This window comes from Tenebrio molitor, chromosome 2, assembly GCF_963966145.1.
Source record: "Tenebrio molitor chromosome 2, icTenMoli1.1, whole genome shotgun sequence".
Taxonomy (NCBI): domain Eukaryota; kingdom Metazoa; phylum Arthropoda; class Insecta; order Coleoptera; family Tenebrionidae; genus Tenebrio; species Tenebrio molitor.
The window spans coordinates 1,536,182-1,559,519 of NC_091047.1; the positions used below are offsets into that span (position 1 = coordinate 1,536,182).

At 37.5% G+C, this 23,338-nt stretch overlaps 1 protein-coding gene across 2 annotated transcripts in view; it reads right to left on the bottom strand.

Moving 5' to 3' along the window:
• Positions 1-23,338, bottom strand: part of Sox15 (Sox box protein 15) — a 46,509-nt gene that overhangs the window by 17,757 nt on the left and 5,414 nt on the right. The window contains exons 1-2 of one of the 2 annotated variants that reach the window (XM_069037602.1): positions 20,521-20,658; positions 19,993-20,462 (exon numbers count right to left, since the gene is read on the bottom strand). In XM_069037602.1, the coding sequence (XP_068893703.1) occupies positions 19,993-20,458 (466 nt within the window). In that variant the 5' untranslated portion in view covers positions 20,459-20,462; positions 20,521-20,658. Of the gene's footprint in view, positions 1-19,992; positions 20,463-20,520; positions 20,659-23,338 lie in introns of those variants that run through there. The other variant, XM_069037601.1, reaches the window with a different exon arrangement.

Below are 23,338 nucleotides of genomic sequence, written 5' to 3' on the forward strand. Positions count from 1 at the left end.
TAGTCTTCTCAGGATTCCTTTTTGTACTTTTTCTCCATCCAATTTAGAAAGAACAAAGAAAACCCAAATGAAAAAAAATGAATGTTTGTCTCATTCGTTTAGGTAGAAATCTAGAATTTTTTTATTAAAAAATTTCACTTTTCGCAAATTCAAAAATAATTTGTAAATGCTTGAAACACCACGTATTTTATTCGTTGATTTTCTTCAAGATTCAGGCAGAGATCTAGTGTTACAGGTTTTTGAAATTAATTGCTTATCTAGTTTTCTGTCACATTTTTAATTCATTTTTTAATTTATTCATTTTCACTTTTCAGTTCTTGACAAAATCAATCACAATCATCTCACCGTCAAAATTTTCTTTATGGAGAAAATTAGTTAATTTCCTTAAACAAAATCAGTAATCAGTACCACTTTAACTTTGTCCTATGCTTAGATTTTTTATTTTTATTTATGTTGTTTGATAATCTCCCTGATTATCTATAAAATTTTGTTAGCTCTTCTGGCAATAAATTCTAAACTACAATTTTTTCTCGACCCATTTTAAACATATTGTATCCAGCCTGAGTAAATTAAAATATAAACAAAAATTTACGTTTAAATTCGTCTCAAAAAGTCAAAAATTGAAGATTTTGAAAGAAAAATGAATGGAACAGATAGAGATATTATTCATTTCATTACTTCTGAGAATTACTTGAAAACGTGCCATTTATATCTCCTGAAATTTTTTTAAACAAGTGCTGATAAATTATATCAAACTAGAATGATTTTTTTTTCAAAACAGTCCATTAAAATGAAAAAGAATTTTTTTTTTGTGCATTTTTAGATTACATATCAATTTTATTTTCTACTTGACACTTTGTGGAGTGCACATTTGCTTGTTTTTTAATTTCCATAAAATATTTGGCGCTCGTGATCCTCTCGAATTCTTCCGTCGACAATTCGGCAAATTTTTCCCCGTCTCTCGAAAATGACGAATCGGCCGTCCATCCTCTACACGGTCCAGAACAGGCACACCGTGATGGACGGGTATTAATAATGATATCGATGGCCGGACACGGACACGATTCCTCCGGACAGCTGATGAATGCAGTGTCAAACCACTCGGACAGATACATATAGCTCATACTCCATCCGGAGGACCCCGGACCCGGCCCTCACCCCACCGGAAAAATTCCCCCGTACGGTTTTATCGTTGCTGCGTGTGGCGGCCGCGCAATATTTATCGATATATAAAATAATTATTACTTCTGGAATAGAAAACACAACTCGTAAACAAAACATTTCTCTTTGTTACGGCCTCACCACTGTTTTATGTAATTTTTATGTCACGTATACCAATAACCCATTTTATTGCGCGCATTTTAAAATGCATCGTAATCGGAAGAAAATCGACGGCCACTTTTCTAGATCGTTGGTGGTTTTCGTCGATCTTTACCAGCCAGGATCGACGAGAATCCGGTGTCGTTCCGAGAGGTTGCCGGGCCTGTCCGGAATGATAAAGCGATTTCTGTCAATTTATTTCAGACGAACGAATAATTTATAATGTTCGTCGGTTGTAATATTTTTAAGATTTATTCCCGATGTGTCGATCGCATGCCATTAGCATCGTTTCGTGAATCGGGCGCGGGCTAATGACGATAAATTACAATTAAGAAGAACGAACCGCGACAGGTAAACAACTGAATATTCATAGTTTCTACAAAATTTATGTACGTCTACGACAACAATATTTTCACCGGATCCATCGATTTTAATTGATTTTTCAGAACGTGAACGATTTTGTGAAATTAACAACGGTCCTCAGATTGCTGGAGCAATTAGTAAAAACGCGGTTGTTGTCGTTTTTGCTAATATTCGCGATAGTGGTATCTGTTAATTAAAAGCTTTGATGTGTTTACGCGTTTTGATTAATTGATAATTACGTACGGAGATTCGGAAAGTGGGACAGTAATTGTGACGGGCAATTTAATAAAAAAATTGCTTGCGAAATGAGGGTTTTGTTTGAAGATTTCGATGGACTAGTCGGAGATCGCTCTCATTTAGTCAGTTTAGAAATTCCGTTTTCATTATTATAAGTGGGTCCGGGTAAATGGAACGGTAATTATCGTTTGATAATAAAATGCATTAATCTCTGTTCATTTTTAATTTATGGATGTGTCAGGAGCGCCATTAAATTTCGATTCAGCCGATGTTTCCTGTGATTAAAAATGTACCGAGGACAGACACTGTCGACTCTAAGTGAAATTATACAGGGTGTCTCAAAATTCGCGAATCCGGATTCAGAGCGTGGTGGGGAAGGACCCAGTGGAGCTCGAAAAATACTTAGAAAAAAAATTGCTCCTCCTGAAGAAGATATACCTAAGCACTTTAAGTTTGTTCAATACATAGCAGCCTTCATATCCACAGTGACAAAATACTATTCTAGCTACGTTGGCGTTCCATTTTTAAGAAAAATTACAAAAATTTTTCAGCCTGTATTTAAAGAAAACGCACTTCAAAGAGTGCGATTTTTTTTTAATTTCCATATTTGGACTACTGAAGTGATCCCCTACAACGCTCTGAATTTGGAATTCGCGAATTTTGAGACACCCTGTATATATTTTATAATTTCTGCTCCGTTCTTTGAAAGAGTTGGTCTTAATCGTATCCTTGATTGAGCCATCTAACAGTGCTACATATATGTTTTCTGTTAGTTTTAAATCAGGAGCCTACGGAGGCAAACCATTCCTTCTTCGAAGTAGTTGGTATTTTTTTCAAACATTGGTACTCCCAAGATGTATTTGCACATGATGAGTGTTTTGCTTTTCGTACTATGTTTGCACAAATAAATAGTTTTTGAAAACTATCATTCGTAGAAGACTATTATTTAGGTTTCCCTAAATACATATATTTCCTGATAATTATTGAATGTTTCACTTTGAAATTTTAACACTGTACTTCTGGACAGAAGATGCTCTTGAAGGCGAGCTCAATACTTTTTCTCAAGATCTTGTACAAGCTGAGATTCAGGCAGATTTCCAAAGGCGATTTTGCAGACTAGATGTCCCAAAATATAATCACAAATAACTTTCTTGTTGTTCATTTTTTGTGAAGTTTTCACAGTGTAGATATATTTTGGCAAATCCTTTTTAAGATAAACTCATTAACTTTGTTCTACATCTTGCAAAAACGTAGGTCCAGATAGGCGATCGCTTTGAGAAGCCTAGTAGCTATAGGCTTCCCACGATATGCATACAGACAAATTTCGTGTTACTCAATATTTCTTTTTAAAAAATTCTCACTGTACATCCGGGAAAATGCTCTTTAAAACAAACTAACCATCTCAGCCAAATTCTGTGGAAAAAATGAACTAGTACCTTCTTGATGACGATTTTGGAAAACCCATGTTTGGGTGTCTCGTGATATATTTACAGATGATTCACATATTTCTTTTTAAAGGATCTACGTAAATCATCTTTAAGACAGGTCCGTTATCTTTGTTCAAGATCTTGTAAGAGCTGAGAACCAGGTAGATTTTCGATCTTCTACCAATAAGATACATATGTATTGGCAAATAACTGTCATGTTGTTGAATTCTAAATTTTCTTGGATTTTCTCATGGGCTATGAGTCATATCTGCGCAAACGGCGAACATCGGTCTCAAGTAGGCGCTACAAACTGACCGGAATACATCCTCATTTGTTACGTTAGTGCCCTCTCTCCCTCTCTTCTATTTGCACGCAAAGTAGTCGACGTTTTCAGTTTTCATTTACAGATTTTTCACTGGTTTATTGCTCCGCCTTCGCGCAGATATTTCCAAGGTCACAGCCCATGAGAGAATCCAACACGTTTACGTAAATGCTTTTTGAAGAAAGCTGTCAAGATATGTAGCAGACAATTGTTTTGTTTATTAAATATTTATGTAGTTATTTGTGGAAAATGTTTTGTAAATTTTCTTTAATTAAAATAATTAATGAGCAACCACTCAATCTGCATAGTCCAATTATCACAAGTACAATAGTAATAAATTTGCAATCAATAGTAATTATTTATTTCAGGTGCATGAATCAAGCTTCTTGGTAAATTAAACGCAATAAAAACAGCGATTCAACAATTTCGTCATCATCAAGAATTTAACATTTTTTTTCCGTTTTAAGGATTAGTAAAAATATTTTTGTTGTTAACAATTTGGCGATAAATCAAAAGTTTCTAATTACATTAACGTTGCACGAATCTCAGTGTTGGTGGTAAACGTTTAAATGTAAAGTGAAAGATTTTTTTGTGTTTAAAATTATCCGATGATTTGGTATCCGAAGAATTCATTTAAAAGTCAGCAGACCATGATGTGCAAGCGTGAACTTTACAAATTTTTAATTGTTAAACAAGTATTAAATTCTGTAAGACGAGAAAAATTGTGTTTTGAAATGATGTCCCAATAACGCCAACAACACACAATTTGTACGAACAGATTGAAATTTTAATTTTGTTTATGGCAAAAGTCCAACTTATGCCTAGAAAATAAATTGAGTCTCTGACAAAGTTGCGCTCATATTTTATTAACCAATGGTAATGATTGTTTGCATTACCGTCAGCCTTTCGTATAACATTATCATCTATTGTGTTAAGAGCGCCGTCTACTTTTCAATTACTTTTTGTTTTGGTCTCTTTTTTATCCGAAAAAACCAATTAAAATGACGCTTTCGGAGTGGATTTACGAAAGACGCGTCTCCGGGTGCTTGCTCAGAAAGATGTGGGGAAGTGGTCGTCGTCTGGAAAGGAAGCAGAAAGTGTTTCGTTTTGAACACCTTTGCCGCGTTTACAGTCAACCACTTGAGGTTTATGCCTGAAAAATGCTTTACTGGCGTCGATGGAATAGCACTGTTTATACTACAAGCACGGACAGAAAACGCATAAAATGACGTCACATCGTAAACCCTCGCAATAAATTATTTTGATTAGTTTTGCCTGATTGCCAACAAGAGGTGTAACAAGTCCGGAGCGGCACAAAAAACGCTCCGGGGCGAGTCCGGGCGTCGCTTCCGGTGCGCCTTTTTCTGGTTTCGCGTGTGGTCAATTGACACATATCGACGTTCGGTCGCGGTCCCCCTGGGGCATGGCTCACTTTGACGGCACGGCCGGGTCGAGAGCGCGAGCGCAATACCAACACTGGCCGCGAGACGTATTATTATGCCGCTCTGTTATTAAGGCCCGACAGCCTGCCCATTGCCCATACATCACCGCACACACTCTCTTTGATTGTAGGGTGTAAAGTTTGTCATTTGATTTCTCTCAATTTTATTCTCGCCTAAGCGATGCATAACGGTCCGGCCGTTAAAATTTATTATTACCTCTCTTTTTTTTTTATTTACACCGCACCGAGCCACGGACCACGAACTGCCCATCGCGGGACGCCTTTTTTCCACGCCGGGATCTTTATGGCTCTCGGAATGACAGTTTTCGGCGTTGCCAACTCGCACACCTGTCCGGCCGTGACACGCCGAAGGCACGTCGACGCTCGGACCGGCGCGACACCCGACTCCGTGCTACCGGTCGACCGACCGGCGACGCCCGGAAGTCACGTCCGTGCTTGGCGCGGCGGCTGCAACAACAACATTTTCTCGCGAGTTGTCCATTCTGTACACTGAAGACTTTTCGAGTTGCGAAACAAAGTCACATCTTTGATTGAGTCTTCTTCTCCACCAAGAAAATTAAAATGTCATTCAAATATTTTATTCCGACAAACGCTTTCACAACAGTGTCATAAAATGTCTTGTGATAAATTCCGACGTTGTATTTTCCACGATACAAACGATCAAAATCACGTCTTTGATTAAATCGTCGGCTGACACCGTTACAAGCCAAGATTAGACATTAGAAGTTGTAAGCCGTCAGTATTGAAAGATATGTCCTTACTTATGACAATGGTTACAGGATTGTAACTAAAAGTTTCCTGACAATCACTGTCGCAACACATTAATAAACGTCAAAAATATATCCTGAACATCTTGTAAGAGATACACCGACGTTGTCAAGATATGCAACTGTTTTACCGTCATGTTTTTAAATCCTTGGATGAAGATGTCACAAGTCTAGATTATACTTTTGGTGCTCATTACTGCAGTACATTACTACATTTATTATAAACACTTATTTTTGGAGATGTGACTGGTGTATTCTTCAAGATTTGACATACCAAACTCATATCTTTGATTTAATCGTCGCTTGAAGATGTTACAAGTCAAGGTTACTTCCTAGATGTTGTTCACTGTACAATCGAAACAACAACATATTGTCAAAACGTCAAAAAGCTTGTAAGACGTTGTTAATTTTACCGTCCTGGGCTGGAGAGGCGTTGGAAACCGTCAATTGTTGTGATTTTTTAAAGCGTAGATTAATTGGAGCATGTTGACAGCTAACCTAAAATTTGGAGCCAAAAAAATCTTTCTTTGCAATGTTTTACATTAAAAATAGAATATTTTAACGATTCCTATTCTCGAAGCAAATATCTAAGGGCACGCTTTGCTGAAAACAAACGTGTTCAATTACGTCCCGATTAAACATAACAAACGTCATTCGTGTCAAACGGCGGGAAATTCAAACTTTACACTGTTCTAAACGGTTTAATTTTTCCAACGCCTACTCAGCACAGGATTCACATTTAGTGGTGGTGGTGTTTGGTGAATCCAGTAGGCTGTCAATCTCGAAAGTCACGGCCAGTGAGCCCGTTGAGCCTACTGAGATGAAAATTTTTGAACGATGTCCACCAACACGATTAATAAATGTCAAAAATAAAAATGAACGGAAGATTTAACTAACGTATTTTCAATAGATTTTCAATGACACGTGTCAAATATTTAGCTCGGTATATATCTAAAAAATCGTCCAATTTCACGGTCATGCTTTACACAATATTCAATTAAACCGAGACAATTAAATGTCCGCTAATAACAATTATGTCATTTGGGGGAGTGAAAAAACTGGTTCGTCTTTTGGGCGAGTGTCAACTGTTCGAGTGTGTAATTTGGGAATAGCGAGGAGAAACGAAAAATCATCGTCGTTAAGTCGCACCGGGCCGCCCATTAAAATTCCTAAAGTCGCCGCCTCTGACCGCGCGAGTCTGAAACAAGGTGTGTGAAGACGGCTTTAGTGGGTGTTGGGTTTTTTCGCTGGAATTTTTTCTGCCATCGAGGCAACTAGACGGGATTGCGAAAATACCACGGTGCGCTACTCCCATTTTTCGCTAACCTTCCAAATGCCAAGAATCTATCCATAATGAAATATGTATGGCACGCCCACGTGATCTCGTGTCCATGAGTGATCGGGTCGCAGTCGACGGCCCATCGCATGACTTTCCATCTGACGGTAAAATAACATTTGGCGAGTTTTTAATGACGCCAGGATTTTTGAATCCCTAATTCGAGCGATCGAAAATGTCGTGAAAGCGTCCTTTCCGAATTAGAAAGCATGAGATCCAGTCGAGATTAATTAGAATTTTACAACGCACGCCTATGTCATTAAGCGGAATTAATTACGGCGCACGTAGCTCCGCGATGAGGTGGCGGGAAAATTGTCGAAAGTGGACCGGGATTAAATGCCGCTTCGCGGGATTAAATGCGCCTCGTCGGGATTAAATGGTTGGAGTAAATGTCGATAGCGGTAGATTAAATGCAGAAATCGGCGCGTTTTGCGAAATGCGGCGGCAATGACCCCGGGGCCGGTGCTGCCCCCTTGCGCCAAATTTCCCCCGATTACCGCCACGCAGTCCAACGTCCCATATATTTCGAGAGAGCCGCGACCAAGAGAGACTGACAACAGCAACGATTTCTCAACTTCCTGCCTCAATTACCGGGTAATTAGCGGACCCCTCCGGACTCCGACACAGGTAGCACAATGCTGGGAACGCCCCGGTGAGAGGTCGAGGGGTCACATTCCCATAAGAATACTCCCACACTCTATATTAGAGGATTATGTGGAGTAATCCGCTCGACGTACGGTAGCCGGTGCGCCACGCAACCTGCCCAACTTTCCGCGAGGGACCCCCACGTGGCCCGCCAGTGACGTCTGGGAGAGGAGGCGGCGGCGGGGACCGAAACGGAGAGGAGAGATGAAAAAAATGAGGCGGTTTCGTGCGTGCGTAGAGTGTAATCATGAATTACGAAATGGTTTAAATAACCACACCCTCGTGTTCTTTTGGAGACCTCGGGGGCATAGGGGGCAGGGGTCAAGCGGAACTCCCATCCTGTCTGGGGTGCGCCGTACTTGGAGCGCGTTGCCCGCCCGTTTCATCTTCACAGCTCAATACTCCGGGCCAACAGCTCACCGGAAAACGGTACAGTTACGTGCTCGGAAAGGAAGAATGGGCACGACGAGGCGGCAGAGACGACGGGGGTGGACGTGTAGGTCGGGGTGAATTTGCACGTTTCAGAAGTGGGGGCGGCGCCCTACACAGAAACTGACAAAAACTAGAATTCTAGAATTCAATCAGTTGGCGCAAATGGTTCAGTCATGCTCCAACTCACAAGAATTTTGATTTGACATCTGTAATCTAGAAAACGTTGATTTCTGTAATCAGTGTTTGCATTTAATCTTATACTTTTGCATTTCATCAAAACTGGAGTGGACATTTTCCTTTTTAAAAATGTTTTGAAAGTGGTTTCACAGCGATAGTATATCGCTTTGGCATTTATTTCGAGAATACTACAGTTAATTATTAAAAAGTGGGACACAACGTAAAAATGATTCATTTCATATTTTTACTTCTCATAGAGTTACATTTGTTGACAGTTAAGTTATTTTCAAAAAAAATATGTTGCTATGTGTGATTTAGAAAATGTGTTTGACATTTAATATCATTGATTTATTATCAGTCCTTAAAATCTCTTATTTTTGGTCATTTCAAAGCATTGACATCGTTTAATTTCAGAAATTAAGAATATTGACATTTTTAACGTGGTGATTTCGCATTTAATCAAAATCTGCTGTATGAGAAAATATGCAACACTAACATGTAATACTCCATTTAGTCAAAAATGCACTAGGATCATATGTACATATTTAATATTATTTTTGGATTTTACGACATTTGAACGGGAACCTGCATTTAATCCTGGGATGGCATTTAATCTCGCGATTCCTCTTTTTCGCAGTGTTGCGAATTTTTAAGCCATAGGGCTAAGAAGTTTGTTTGTAACGTTAAAAATTTTGGAATTTTGACATATAATCTTGTAGCTTGGCATTTAATCTAAGCGGGAAAATGTGTTTTTCTGTTGCTGGTGAGATAGCAATTAATTGGGATATTCGAGTCGATAGCAATCGTCCGAAGGTGAATCTCAATTAAAAATTAATCGATAAATGTTTTTAAAATGTTCAGCCGCCGCTGATAAATGCGACCGCATTTATCTCGATTTTCCGGTGCAACATTCGGATCGTCGAAACGAGTCGATTCCGTATTTGCAAAAACAGTGGATCTTACGATCGGCAAGTGTTTTGATCGTGTGTGCAGCAGAAGAAGTTTAGAGTAGATCGTCCCACAACCGCATCGCCGACCGTTAATCACTTTTCAGGTTTATAGCTCGGGGTGGGCGTACGCCACTGTCGACGAAATTATCAACGTCGCTACCAGAACAGATGATTTTATTGAATTTAATCAAAATTAAAAAGAAGCTGAGTAGCGAAAAGCCGCGAATAATTTTTCGTGGCGGTTATCGCCTCCTCTGCCTTTTGGCAAAAAGTAAATGTCTCGTTCGAGTAATTCATTTGGGCGTCCCGGTCGATTTTACGAGGCGAGGGGCGAGCGCTTTTACGACTCTGCTATTGATAATGAAATTGCAAATGTAATGAAGATTTTAATTTAACTCGTTTACTGCATCTTTATCTTATCCGGTGTGGGTGACTTATCAGTTGGCCTTATCTGATACGGCACTAAAATCCGTCGTCACAGGACTCTCCCTCGTTTCGAATTTCCTCAAAGGTAATTAATTGTTACGGCTGGCGTACCAACGGCTGTTGCGTTACGCCGACTCTTATCAATCGAGCCTTATCGCTCACCTGTGTCAAGAGGAAACGGACCGTTGTCGTCGATAATCGGCCACGGCGGATTTCTTCGCAAAGAATCTCGCCAAAGGTGGTTCGCGGCCGACTCTCATTATTATTATTATTGTTTTGTTTCTTTACCACCAAAGCGACCAGTTTCGCAACGTACCGAGAAACGTTTCGCTATCGTAAATGGCGTTTGCAAAATTCATGGAAATGACTCTACACAATCAAGGACAAGATAAATTTAATTAATTTATCTTTTATCGTGTAATTTGTGCTCGAGTGGGCACTCGACCGGAACGTCTTATGATAATTCGGCGGCGAAAAAGTGCTCGCCGTGAAAAAACACTCCGGGTATATTCCCACTTTTTGCACATCTTTCAGACGTCACAAAAACGCAACAACATATTTTTCAGGAGCGTAATTAATGTTCCTAATCCCAAACGAAAGTGAGGTCGTGATAAGAGATAACAGTTTTTTGGGTTCATTGAACTACCAAGAAGAATCGTACAATGATACTGATCCAGACGTGTTTTTCAATTTTGTCGCATGAACTCATTTTTTTTAATTCGATGGAATTTCAAACTTATCGATTTGATTTAGCAATCTCTTAATCTGTGCGTGTGGACAAATTCGATTTTTCGTGAATCACTCTTTGTATTTTTCTATTTTGCAAAAGTGAAACTTTTTGCACCATATCTATACTTTCAGAACGATAGAGCTTTAGGTTTTTTATACTTGATACATCAGTCGTAATAATAATTATTTATGCGGCATGGGTATAAAATATAGTATTTATATCACTAAGAGTAGAAGTGAGTCTTTTTGTGGCTAGCCCAGAGATTGAAGGCCGAAACGCAGTTGAGGTCGACAACTGGGCGAGGCACAAAAAGACCTTCTACTCTGAATGATATACTATTTTTCACAAATGGGAAGTTTACACGCACGACCGCAGCGACTGTCGTAACCCCACGCTTAATTAAAAGCATTTTGTACACGAGTTGCATACAGACATTTTTTGCAACACCATTCTCTCTGTAAAATAAAAGCATTGCGAAAATGATAATTAAAAGGACTTCAAAATACTAATCAGATGGTTCTAATTTTCTTGCGTAACCAGCTAAAAGTCAAAAACTATCACCACTTGAAGTGTGGATGTAATTTGACATTTTGAAATCGATTTTATGATACGAAGAAATGTTTAGGCAATTTTGAGGTTCACCTACTGTACCTCGAAGCAGCCAGGATCGTACTCGAGCCATTTGGTCAGTTTTTCTCAAGTACGGACGTGTAATGTTTTAAACGGAACGTTGTCAGAAGAGAGATTTTAATTTGGACCGTCGAGGAAATTTAATCTGGTGTCGGAATCGTTGTAATTCTAGGGTTTCCTCCTACTTCCCGTCTTATCTGAACAAATCCGATCGCTGTCAGATAACAATCACGGTTCCTGCTGTATCAGGAGGTCGTAAATTTTTTTCGTAAATCAGTACCGAACCGACAGCTATCGGTACAATAAAATGGAAAGATCGTTTGCAGGATAGGGAGATTTAAAAAAAATACGTCTCTCCCTGTTGAAGCCACCGAGAGGAAAAAACTAGTAAATTCCTGATAATCTTGCAGATTAGAATTATCAGTGTTTGCTCGTTTCGGCCAGGTCTTAACACCTCCAAGGCCTGTAGAACAACTGGCGGATCGCGGATCGTATTGCGTGTTCCAATGATAAAACAGAATCTCATTTATGATCCGTTCACGAATCAAATCAGGCGAAAAATTAAAACGACAAGAAATTAGCTCGCGATACCGCTGTTAGGCGACGTTAATTTATCTTGTTATTATCTAGTTAATTAAAGTGGGTGCGCGGATTCGGGCGCTGTTGGCGGCGGCGTCGGGGACGGAGGCTCCCACCCCGAAAAATCAAATCTCGTCCAAAATAGCTATTATGCAACGAGTTGCAAAATGAGTGTCGTTTTTGCACTAGACACAATTGCACCACGAGTGTCAACGAGTGGTCCAACATCTCGTGTGCAAAAAATAGCCATTTTGATACAAGATTTTTTCTACTTAATTCAGTTACGAAAAGCACACATTCTGATTAAAATCTTGTTTAAATCTATACTATTTCAATAATTTTCCGGGATAATACTACTAATATCACTAATGTCACTTTTTAACACTAGTGATAATATAATGTCACTAAAGTCACTTTTCAACACTAGTGATAATATAATGTCACTTTTTTCACTAGTTATTAAATGAAGCAAGTTTGACAACTAAAATGACATATCACAATGGTTGCTTTTCGTAATTGAATTAGAAAAAGGTTTATTTTTCGAGCGCAAAGGTGTGCGATCCTGATGGGATAGTTGGTAGTTATAATCGCCGGATTTGCGAACAATTGAAAATTTGTGGGGAACATTTTACGTAATATCAAGATTTAGTGTGAGATGAGCCGCAAGGTCGGGGAAATAACGTGCGGGATTATTTTTGGAAGTTTATCTATTAGCGAATTAATCTTAATTCCATCAATGACTATTAAGGTGCTTGCAAAAAATATTGGAATTAGGTTTTGTTATCAGGGGGACCAAAATAGAAAAAAAAATAGTTTGTGTGGAGGTGTACGGATTCTAAAGGGAACATCCAATATCACAAATCTTTGTACTTTATAAGTAAACAAAATACTTTCTGATCAAGATAAAAAGTGTCAAGTGATTTTTTATTTTGAACGGTAAAAAAAAAGAAATGGAAAACTTTGAGATTTGATCCTGGATGGGAAAGATTTTTCAGTGGGAAAAATTAAAAATATTGTCTCCCCAAGAAAATTAATGTCATAAAAAAAAAACCGAAATATCTATGTTTAATTGAGTACCCCTTTTGGGCTTTATACAAAATTCAAAAGTGTGTATTAAGGTTTTCGAACTCACTCTGTAGTAGACAGATATAGTGCTAAAACGCCATTCTACAGAGAATAATCTAAATAAATAAATAAAATTTATTATCTACTCTTGATTGATTTTTTCACAATTAATCTAACAATCATTTGGAGCTCATATCGGGTGGGCTTCAAGTAATGAAAATTTATATTTTAATAAAAATGAAATGGACCAAGTAAAGGAAAAAATATGTTTGGGTGAATTTGATAAAAAATTTAATTCATACGAAACTTCTTCAAATTTTAGTTTGTGTTGTTTTTTCATTATTTTCATCGCGGTTTTTCATTTGGTTGATTTTTTAAAGTTGTTTTTCTCCTTTAATAACTTTTTTTTCAAGTGACCTGGTGCTTCCTTGTGTTTCGCGTAGGGTAGCTTCGTCAGCTGTCAAGTACAGCAAACAAGAAGTGTTTCAATCTACGTTAAAATGATGATGAGAATGAGGTTATTTATGTAAATGAAGGAAATGTCAAAGCAACTATCGCGGCGCGTTCAAATGAAATTCTGGGCTGAGTAGGCGTTGGAAAAATTAAACCTTTTAGAACAGTGTAAAGTTTGAATTTCCCGCCGTTTGACACGAATGACATTTATTTATGTTTAATCGGGACATGTTTGTTTTCAGCAAAGGGTGGCCTTAGATATTTGCTTTGAGAATAAGAATCGTTACGTTATTCTATTTTTAATGTAGAACATTGCAAAGAAAGAAAAAAAAAGGAAGTTTTTTGGCTCTAAATTTTAGGTTAGCTGTCAACATGCTCTACGCTTTAAAAAATCACTACAATTCTTTTTGAAATCTTTGGAATTTGTTCGTAATAATAACCAAATAACAGTGAATCCCATTTCTAGAACATCTGCTGTTTATTAATCTAAATTTTTGCCGCCCAATAAAACTCTCGTTGATGTAACTCACCAGTTAGCGTCTAATTGTGAGGATAATTAATTAAAATTGTAATTAACAATCCTTGCAGTCTTAATTTTTTGTCCCTAAGATTACGCTCTGTAAATATTTCATTTGTTTATGTCATCACCTTTGTCTTTAATTCACCAAAAAGTTTATTGAATTACAAATTAATTGCGAGTTTTAAGCGAATCGCCAGGTGATAATTTATTGATTAAAATTCTTATCGTCGTCGATATCACTTTCTACTTCTCGAGTCGTCGACGCAGGTCGAAGCAGAAATATTTTAGTTGAACGAGGACGATTCTCTTTTCAATTTCGTCAGTCATCCACGGTGCGTACATACATACATACATACGCACAAGTGCGAAGATGTGGCTCGCTCTATCCCCGTTAGGACGAAATGAATGAACAAGAGTGAATGAACGTATGGAGTCACACGTTCAAACAATGGGCCTTCGGATCTGAATTGTTTTACTTATAACTGCCTCCTTTACAGTTACTTAGCAGTTGTTTATCTTCGACATAGCTCATCAAGCGGAGATTTGTCTGTTATGCAAACACCCGTTTATTGTAAATTAAAGGCGTTTGTATTCAAATCGGGGCCGAAAAACATCTAAATAAGTCATCTTTGGAAAGTCGCCACTTTGGGGTAATCACCGACCGAAGATTGCACACTTGCCGATATTACAGGTAATGACGGGGAATTACAGGTCGCGGCGCGCCGGAAAAATCCGATTCGTTTCGTCTGGCGTTATTGAAAATTATCGAGTCCGGTGTGTGTGTTTTTTTTTAGGGGAACGCATCGCCGAACCAAGACACGAACCCTCTTTTAGTCACGTGTCCTCCACATCCGCTCAGCGCGACACACTGACTTATAATAACGGAAAATCGACGGCTCCGTGTTCCGACACTGTTAAAAATTCACCATACATAACCTAACCCAACAAATATGTTGAATAAAACGCGCCTTTGTCTGGGCGGAGGCACCGGAGTGACAAAGGAAAGGGCCAGGAAGGGAGCGCTGAGTGTCCGCGTTTTGCACGCGCGTTCCGCGATATTTTTCACGGGTGACGTCATCCCCACGTGTATCTCTCCTCTCGAGTCTTGTTTGTTTTTGGGACTATGCATTTTTTTCTAAGTACTCACGTGTAATATGCAAAACCTACAACGTTTCCTGTTTACTTTAATACTTAATAAACAGGTTTCTGTTCAAAACACCTTCGAGATACCATCAAATCATTTCTGTGTACATGTAATATTTATTTGTATCGAGTAAACACACAAAACACAAAAACAGAGGAAAGGGTAGATAATGGAAAAATACTTGAACTCGAGATAATTTCGAGAGAACTATTTCTGATTTTCTTTTATAAAGATTTCGAGTCGCAGTAGTCAGATTTTTCGAAGACTGATATATCGAGTGTTCATTTAAACTTCCGGTCAAAGTTGGCGTTGAAGAGTCGATTGTGAACGCACCATTCGTGTAAAAACACAAAGACCGCAAAAACTGTGAAGATTTATAAACAGCTGGTGCGTTCACAATCGACTCTTCAACGCCAACTTTGATCAGAAATTTAAATGAACACCCGATAGAAGTCACATATGAAACAGAAATTTACAAAGCCAAAAATTAAAATATTATAGGAATGATGTATCTTTTTTCACATTATTTGTTTATAAGTAGGTACATTTAGATACAATATTTTTGTGTTTTTTTAAATATCTGTGATCTACGTAAAATTCTTGCTAATTTGATTTTTTCAATTGTAATCTGAAGACAGAAATAGATTTAAAAAATTCTTCTGTAAAAGATTTAAATCCAATTTTTTTTTTATTGAAAGAGGAAAATTTTAATTAGTTATTAGGTATGTACATATACTAATATTTTTGACGGCCTGTGTAGGTGGTTGCAAAAAAACGGTTAATGAAAGTTTTTCTAATGCAAGTTTGGTTTTGTCCATTTGTCAATTAATTGTCTTTTAAAAATGTCAAATGAATTTTGATCATAATTCTAACCTATCGCTCGTAAGAAGTTTTCACACTGTGTAAAAATGGTAAAAATATGTCAATTTTATTTTGACAGTTCCCGGTTTTTTTTTTGCAACCAACTGCACTTGGCCAACATTTTTTTGACATTTCAAAAAAAAATGATGTAAGCCTATCATTAGTGTCCTTAATAAATGACAATTATCAAAAATCACTTTGAAGTTTTTCTTGTGACATCAAAAAATCAGGGCAATCGCATTATCGAGTAAAAAGTTGGGTTATATTCAATAACGGCGAGTTCACACATATTTGTCATTTAAACGTCAGTTGTGGCCAAGATTCCATGTCCGCAATTGTACCTACCTAGATGTTGATTGTAAACAGTAGAATGTGAATTTTAATGAGTCCTTTTTCTATATTAGTTTTTTACAAAAAAAAAGAAACAATAAAAAAGAAAGTAGGGAACAGACAAATATTTATCTAGATCTGAATCTGTTTATTTTCTAAACTACTATGGGAGGTATGAAATGAAAAACAGTCGTCTACCAGACCGATACGTCAATCAAATTCGAGGAGTTTCGATAAACAATCGTCAGGACGACTGATACTTAATAAAATAGAAGTAAAGAAATAGAATAAGTACCTAATAGGAATAGAAAATAAAAAATATACGATATTTATCTGTAAAAATATAAAATAAGGATAGAACAAATGAAACAAACTAGATTAGATAATGGATAAAAAGAGTACCAAGAAGTAGGTACACAAAAAAAAAATAAAAAAGAAAAGAATTGTGAAAATAACGAAGAATAATGAAATGAATGACGATTTAGGTATTTCTTCTTTTTGAGATACATATTCGCATGATTTGAGATAAGACTTGTGGAGTATCGTGAAAAGGAGTACACCAAAAATCGTAGAATGGAGTTTTTCGAGGATAGTGTGTTTATCCTTACAGGATATACTTAGTGATTCAAAATGATTGTAGATAAGTATGGCAACTATGTATACATATGTACTTATACGAAAATTTATGTGGCAACTGTGTGGTCGGGGTAGAGTACAGTTACAAAAAACGGGAACTGTCAGAATAAAATTGACACATTTTTACAATTTTTTCATAGCGTGAAACCTTCTTACGAGAGATAGGTTAGAATTAACATCAAAATTCAATGACATTTTTTTAAATTACTTGGTAGGTATTGTCAAGTAGACAATCAATTGACAAATGGACAAAATCAAATTTACATTACATATTAGGAAAATTTTCGCTTCCCGTTTTTTTTGCAACCAACTGTACTGGGTAGAGTTGACATTTGTATGACATTTCATAAGCGTGCATTTGATTTTTTTATACCATGGCACGTCGACTTGACAGTTTTCAAAACTGCGCGACTTTGAACTGTCAAAGAAATGTCAACTCTATCCTACCCACACAGTTGTCACATAAATTTTCCTACATAGTTGCCGTACTTGTCCACTTGTTAATTATTTTTTTTGTAAGATTTCTTTGGGTGATTTCAGCTCGATTTCCTTCGACAACGAACACTGATGATTTTCGAGAAGTGAAAAGTGCGAATTCACCGGTTGACGGTTGGTATTTTTCCGAAGGTTCGCCGCCTCTGTGTCGAGATGCGGGGGTTGGCGTCGTCCCCGGCGAAATCGTGCGGACCGTCGGTCGGTCGCACACCTCGATAATAAAATAAGTCGCGTCTGTCGCCGGACACGATAACGTTGCACGTTATCCTATCATTAGATATAAACAAGTCATTCAGCCATTTTCTATGCTGGATGACCTTAAAACAAAATAAAGGGGAATAATTGGAGAGTGGCGTGGATTGGCTGGCCGGTCGGTCGATGCCAGACCGTATCCAATGAGCGGTGAGGGCAGGCCAACCGGTACACTCGCCAAAACCCCATTAATCCATGTCTAATGAGATGCACAAATCTTGCTCGGCCGCGGTACTCGATTACGACCGTCCGCACGCACGCACGGGGACGGTACCGGGACGGGGAGTACCGAAAATGACGCCCTCGATGACGGCACCACGGAGGTGGTACCGCCGGACGAGGAACGGCCAAACGGTTTTTCACTTTGTTCGGAGAGATTCATTTAGTCAACCGAAACGAGTACCGCTCCTCTTACTAGTACCACTCTCTGAATTCTGACGCTTTTTTTCTATTTTTTAAAGAATTACTTGTATAAAATCTTGTGATGAGAAATATTTTATTGTTACTTTTGATGTACCTAAAACTCTGGAAAACTGTCGAAAACATAAGTAAGTACTGCCAGAGAATTGGCTTATTTTGTGAATTTCACGATAGATTTCGGTTAAACACGATTCCACATTGATGTCTAGAAGAATTGTTTCTAATTTCAATGTAAGTACCTACTTGGTACTTCGATTTTATAAAATTGACACTCTTAAAAATAGGCACTAGTGTCAATTCAGAAACCAACGAAATAAATTGTTGAAAATATGAGAAAAAATATGAGTGGTAGTACTATAACTACACTCCATAACCTGCTATACAGGGTGTTTCAAAATTGGTGAATTCCGAATTCAGAGCGTGGTAGGGAAGGACCAAGTGGAGCTCGAAAAATACTTAGAAAAAAAAATTCGCTCTTCCTGAAGAAGATATAAGCACTTGAATTTTGTTCAATACTTAGCAGCCTTCATATCCACAGTGACAAAATACTATTCTAGCTACGTGTTGCTGTTCCATTTTTAAGAAAAATTACAAAAATTTTAGATTTTTTACTCCAAAGTGCACCTTCAGACCAATCTTTGTGGGGGGAGTCCCGATTTTTTTTTAATTTCCATATTTGGACTACTGAAGTGATCCCCTACAACGCTCTGAATTCGAAATTCGCGAATTTTGAGACACCCTGTAGAATGAATGCAACAACAATGATGCATTTAACACCAAACATTCTTAACAGAATCTGGTATAGTTGTCCAGCGAGAGATTGGTTCCCATAAAAATCACTAAATTCTACCTAAGAGAAAGTAGTAGGTACCTAGTAAAATTTGAAATATACCTATCCTTCAAGCGCGGTAACATTTTTGCTCTAAAATTATGCTCTAATTAATGTATTCTAGTGCATTTTGTAGTGTTGGGATAATTTAATAAAATTTAAAATTTCCCAATCTCTCGCTGGACGAAGTTTACTACCAGAATCTTACTTGGTCAAATTATTTGCAGTGTTCCAGGTTGTACCTACTAAAACATTTTTATAAAATTTAGTCTGATTCTTCTTAGGTCCGTTTTTTACAACGCATATTTTTGTCTGAGAAAATAATAGTACCTATAGTACCTACCTATAATTTTTACCCTTTTGAGGTGACGTCACGATTTCCTTCCTCGCTTTCTCTCTATTGAAACGAGAGAAACAGAAGGAAACAAAAAAAGCACCACGTTTATTTTTTGTTGGTTACTTTGTGGTTATTTTATGCTCCTGTCAATTTGCCAATTTTTAATTTGTTTCACTTATTACATTGATTACAAACATAACCTTTCGAAGCAATTGTCAACAAATTTGAAACATAATAGTTATTTATGATCAATTCACATTTGTTTCTGATTATGACTAGATAATGACGTCATTGCAAAAGGGTAAAAATTGGACTCTAGTTACCTTAATTTTTTGCTAAATAGCAAATTTTAAGCTTTAGACGTTATTTCTTGTTCAGATACTATAGTAATTGTTTATTTTTGAATGATTGACTATGGTGTGTAGAGAGCTCAGATCTGCACTTCTTGCTGGCACACCATAGACACCTCTCACATATACGAGCATATGCTCTCAAATTATGAACACGCGATTGTTATTTGAAATGTTAAATCGGGACTCATCAGTAATGAGAACTGACCCCCATTCTCTTTTTCCCTACTGTTCACGACGTCTTTTATGCAATAGTACTTAACTACGGTACTATTGAGCAACAAACTGACTTTACTTAAAAAAAACTCGTTAGAGAACTTAATTTGCAATTAAAATCTCAATTGCCAGACGTTCCATTTCTTTTCGTGTATTTTTTCTGGTTTCTCATTTAGGTACTTTGATTTTGCAATTAGCGTTTTAGTGATAAGAAACGCGAACCAACAAGGGCCCAACATGGCCGAACACGCTGTATGCGAGGTTGTGGTTTTTGAACTCACCCAGCATCTTGCTCAGATCAGCATTGTGGAGATCTGGATTCTCGTCGGCCAACTTCTTCCTTTCGACTTTGGCCCACACCATGAAGGCGTTCATCGGCCTCCTTATCCTCGCTTCTTTGGGCACTTTTTGTCCTTGTCCACCGATTTTCGGCACGAAACTAGTCCTAGCCTGCGTGAACACGGGCATAGTTTCCGCGTAACTAGGCCTTATGTACTCGTTGTTGAATCTGCTCGCGTCGTACCGATAGTCCGCGTAGATCCCCTGGCCCATATCGCCCCACATCTCCTGGGACTTGGGCAACACCTGGGGCAGCACCTGAGACGCGGGGATCATGTCCTGGTCCTGGTAGTCGTACCGCGGGGTCAGCTGGTACTGGGGCGGCAGTAGGGGCGACGGGGAGCTGGACGGGGACAGACAGTTGGTGTAGTGGTTGGCAGTCGTGGGAGACGAGGTCGCGTCGTCCATTATCCTGAAACCAAACGCAAAAATCAGAAAACACCAAGAAACTAGAGCGCTGAAAGTGGTACCCGTGGTTTTGGGGATGCACTGAATGATACCGCTCGTGGTTTAGCGCGAATCATCAAAGTCGTGCCATATTTACAGGTGTGCTAGTTCAACGGTTTCAAACCAAGACGGTACTAACAAATATTTTGAAATTCAGTTTATCGGAAAGGTAATCAATAAAAAAACATAGTGATAAGCACGTGTCATAAAGCACTTAATTGAGTGATGTCGATTCATAGTGGAATAAAAATCAGAAATACATCACGAGTTGTTGGTTCTCAAGAGTAGGTAGGACCGTGTCGTCAGAAATTCTCGATGCGATTTTGTACTTATTTCTTGAACACTTTGTTCTTATTACGAAGCGTCTTTATTAGTTGTTCTTTGGTGGTCTCTGTTTTTCTGAGATTAGATAAAATTTCCATTTTTCCCGCTTGGAAGTTTTTTGCACAGTTGTATGATACTTTGTATAACTTGGAGAAGCTTCTCTTTGATTGGCCGCAAGCGAAGGATAAGAAAGTAGAAAACGACAGCAAAAGCAGAAAGTCAAGAGTCGCTCCCGCGAAGAAAAAATCTTCCTCGCTCTTTCTTAATCCGACGGCTCACGTCGCGTTGTTGCGAAACTCCGACGTCATTATCGCCTTGATAATGATTTTTCTGAATTAATTCGCGAGTTTAAAGTGCGACACGATTTCAAAACGATAAGATGCTGCTGGTTTCGCAAGGGAATTTTTTTTGTTGCTGCTCCTCGGACGTCGTCACGGATCGCCTCGGCCCCGCAGAAAATCATCCGAATTATCGATGAATTTGTGGTCGTTTCGGTATTAATGACTTTTGATTGTTGTAATAATCGTTGTAAAATATTTGTAGGAATGTGTTTTTAATTGAAGAAAACGAAAAGAAAACATTAACTAATCACCTACTTAATATCAAAACATATATAAAATTGGTTTAATGTAAATTATTGCACAATTACACAATCGTAATTAAATTAAATTGGATCGTAAATTGCCGGTTTAAATCAAGATAACCGTTACATAAAATGCACATGTTATTGCCTCTGGCTCTACCTAGACTAATTATTATCAACAATAAATAAATTGTCATAAAATAAACAATTTTTCTTTTAGTGGTCGCATTTATGCAAAAACGATAAACTCGGCAAACGTAAAAACGCAATAAATTACCGATCGAGTCGACTAATGGGACAGGATAACGTCCCGATGTATAAACCAGGCAACAAGTGTCAAAGGCAACTTGTCAATTACAATAATAATTAATCAGCGATCGGAATTTTCTATCTACTACGTGATAAGCAGACTTGTGTCAACATAATTGTCTTGCGAACGAATAATCAAATTTTAAATCAATTTTGACAAAATTGACGATGCCAACAACTATTTGTTTTAGATTTTTGTCACATTACTAAGTGTGTTGTTTGGATCTGCCGTACAACTAACTACCTAGCTGATAATTGCGTTAAGATTGTACAATCTTTGAAATTACTGCGAATTTTACTGTCATTTATCAATTCTGAAGGTAAACTAGTCAACTTGACAGATAGCTACTGAAAATCAAATGCAATGACCGATTTTCAGCCTAAAGACGATAAGATTAGAATTTTTGTAATACATACAGTCGCGGACAGAAAAAAGTAGGACAAGTCTTATTAAGATTTTTAACTAAAATTGAGTGGAGTAAACCGGGCTTACTATGACAAATAAATAGATATTTTAATAGTAACCGAAGAAAGAGTAAACCGATTTACATTAGCGAAAAAACATTGTCCTACTTTTTTCTGTCCGCGACTGTATTTACCGAGAACAGTCCTACCGTTGACCTTTAAAAGACCAATTCCCAAGACTGTAAAAGAAGTGAATTTTGAAAATTTCTTTTTTGGCCTCCTCAACTCTAATGACATGTTTACATTTTTTGAACAGCTACGGTATCTTGATTTTCACACACTAACCAAACTATCTGTCATTTTACCGCACGGAGTGTGTAAACTAAGAAGATTTTAAGCTTTCAGGGACCTCCAAAAAAACTGTTAGTTTATCATAAATAAAGTCCATTTATACTAAGACAAGACTGATCCGTTCAGTTTTCAGTTTAAAGTTTGATGGCGCCATCTTGTGGTGTAAGTCCTAAGCATGTCAGTAATCGGTATAATAGATAACTTTCTGCCATTTCATTAATCAGAATGTCAGGTTTTGCAAAATTATTGGTTGCAAGAAATTTCAAATTTGAGGAAACGAGTAATGGCCAAAAAGATTAATACATTACTAATGCGGTAGGCATTTTACATCGCTCGGTTTTTGTTAAAATACTGAACCTGAAAAGTTCGCGCTGTAAAATGTAGCCTACCGCATTTGTAATTTAAATACATAACTATTTTAAAAACTGTTTTTTTTCTAAATGAAAATTTTAGAATTGATATTTAAAACTGATATTTTTATGATCATTCTTTTCTTGCCAAGTAAAGAAATTTGGGAGAAAGTCTATTTAAATTCTTTTCTACTACTTTAATAGAAAGTGGACATTTCCTCCCTCGTTTTAGGGTATTCTGACCCCATGAGGAAGTAATTGTAATTTACCAAAAAAAAAAATCACAATTTATTTATTAATATGTGGTGTTAATCGTACATTAATAAAAGAGATTCCAGATATTTTCTTTAATCACCCACCGTTGTTCTTAACGTGGTTTATTATTTTGATGTTATCGAATTGGTTGAAAATTAATCTAAATAAAATGAAATGATCCGTACTACTTTTTTTGACATTTCTTTTCGTCATCCATTTTTCAATCAATCATATTATATTTCATATTTTTCTCTAGATTTTTTC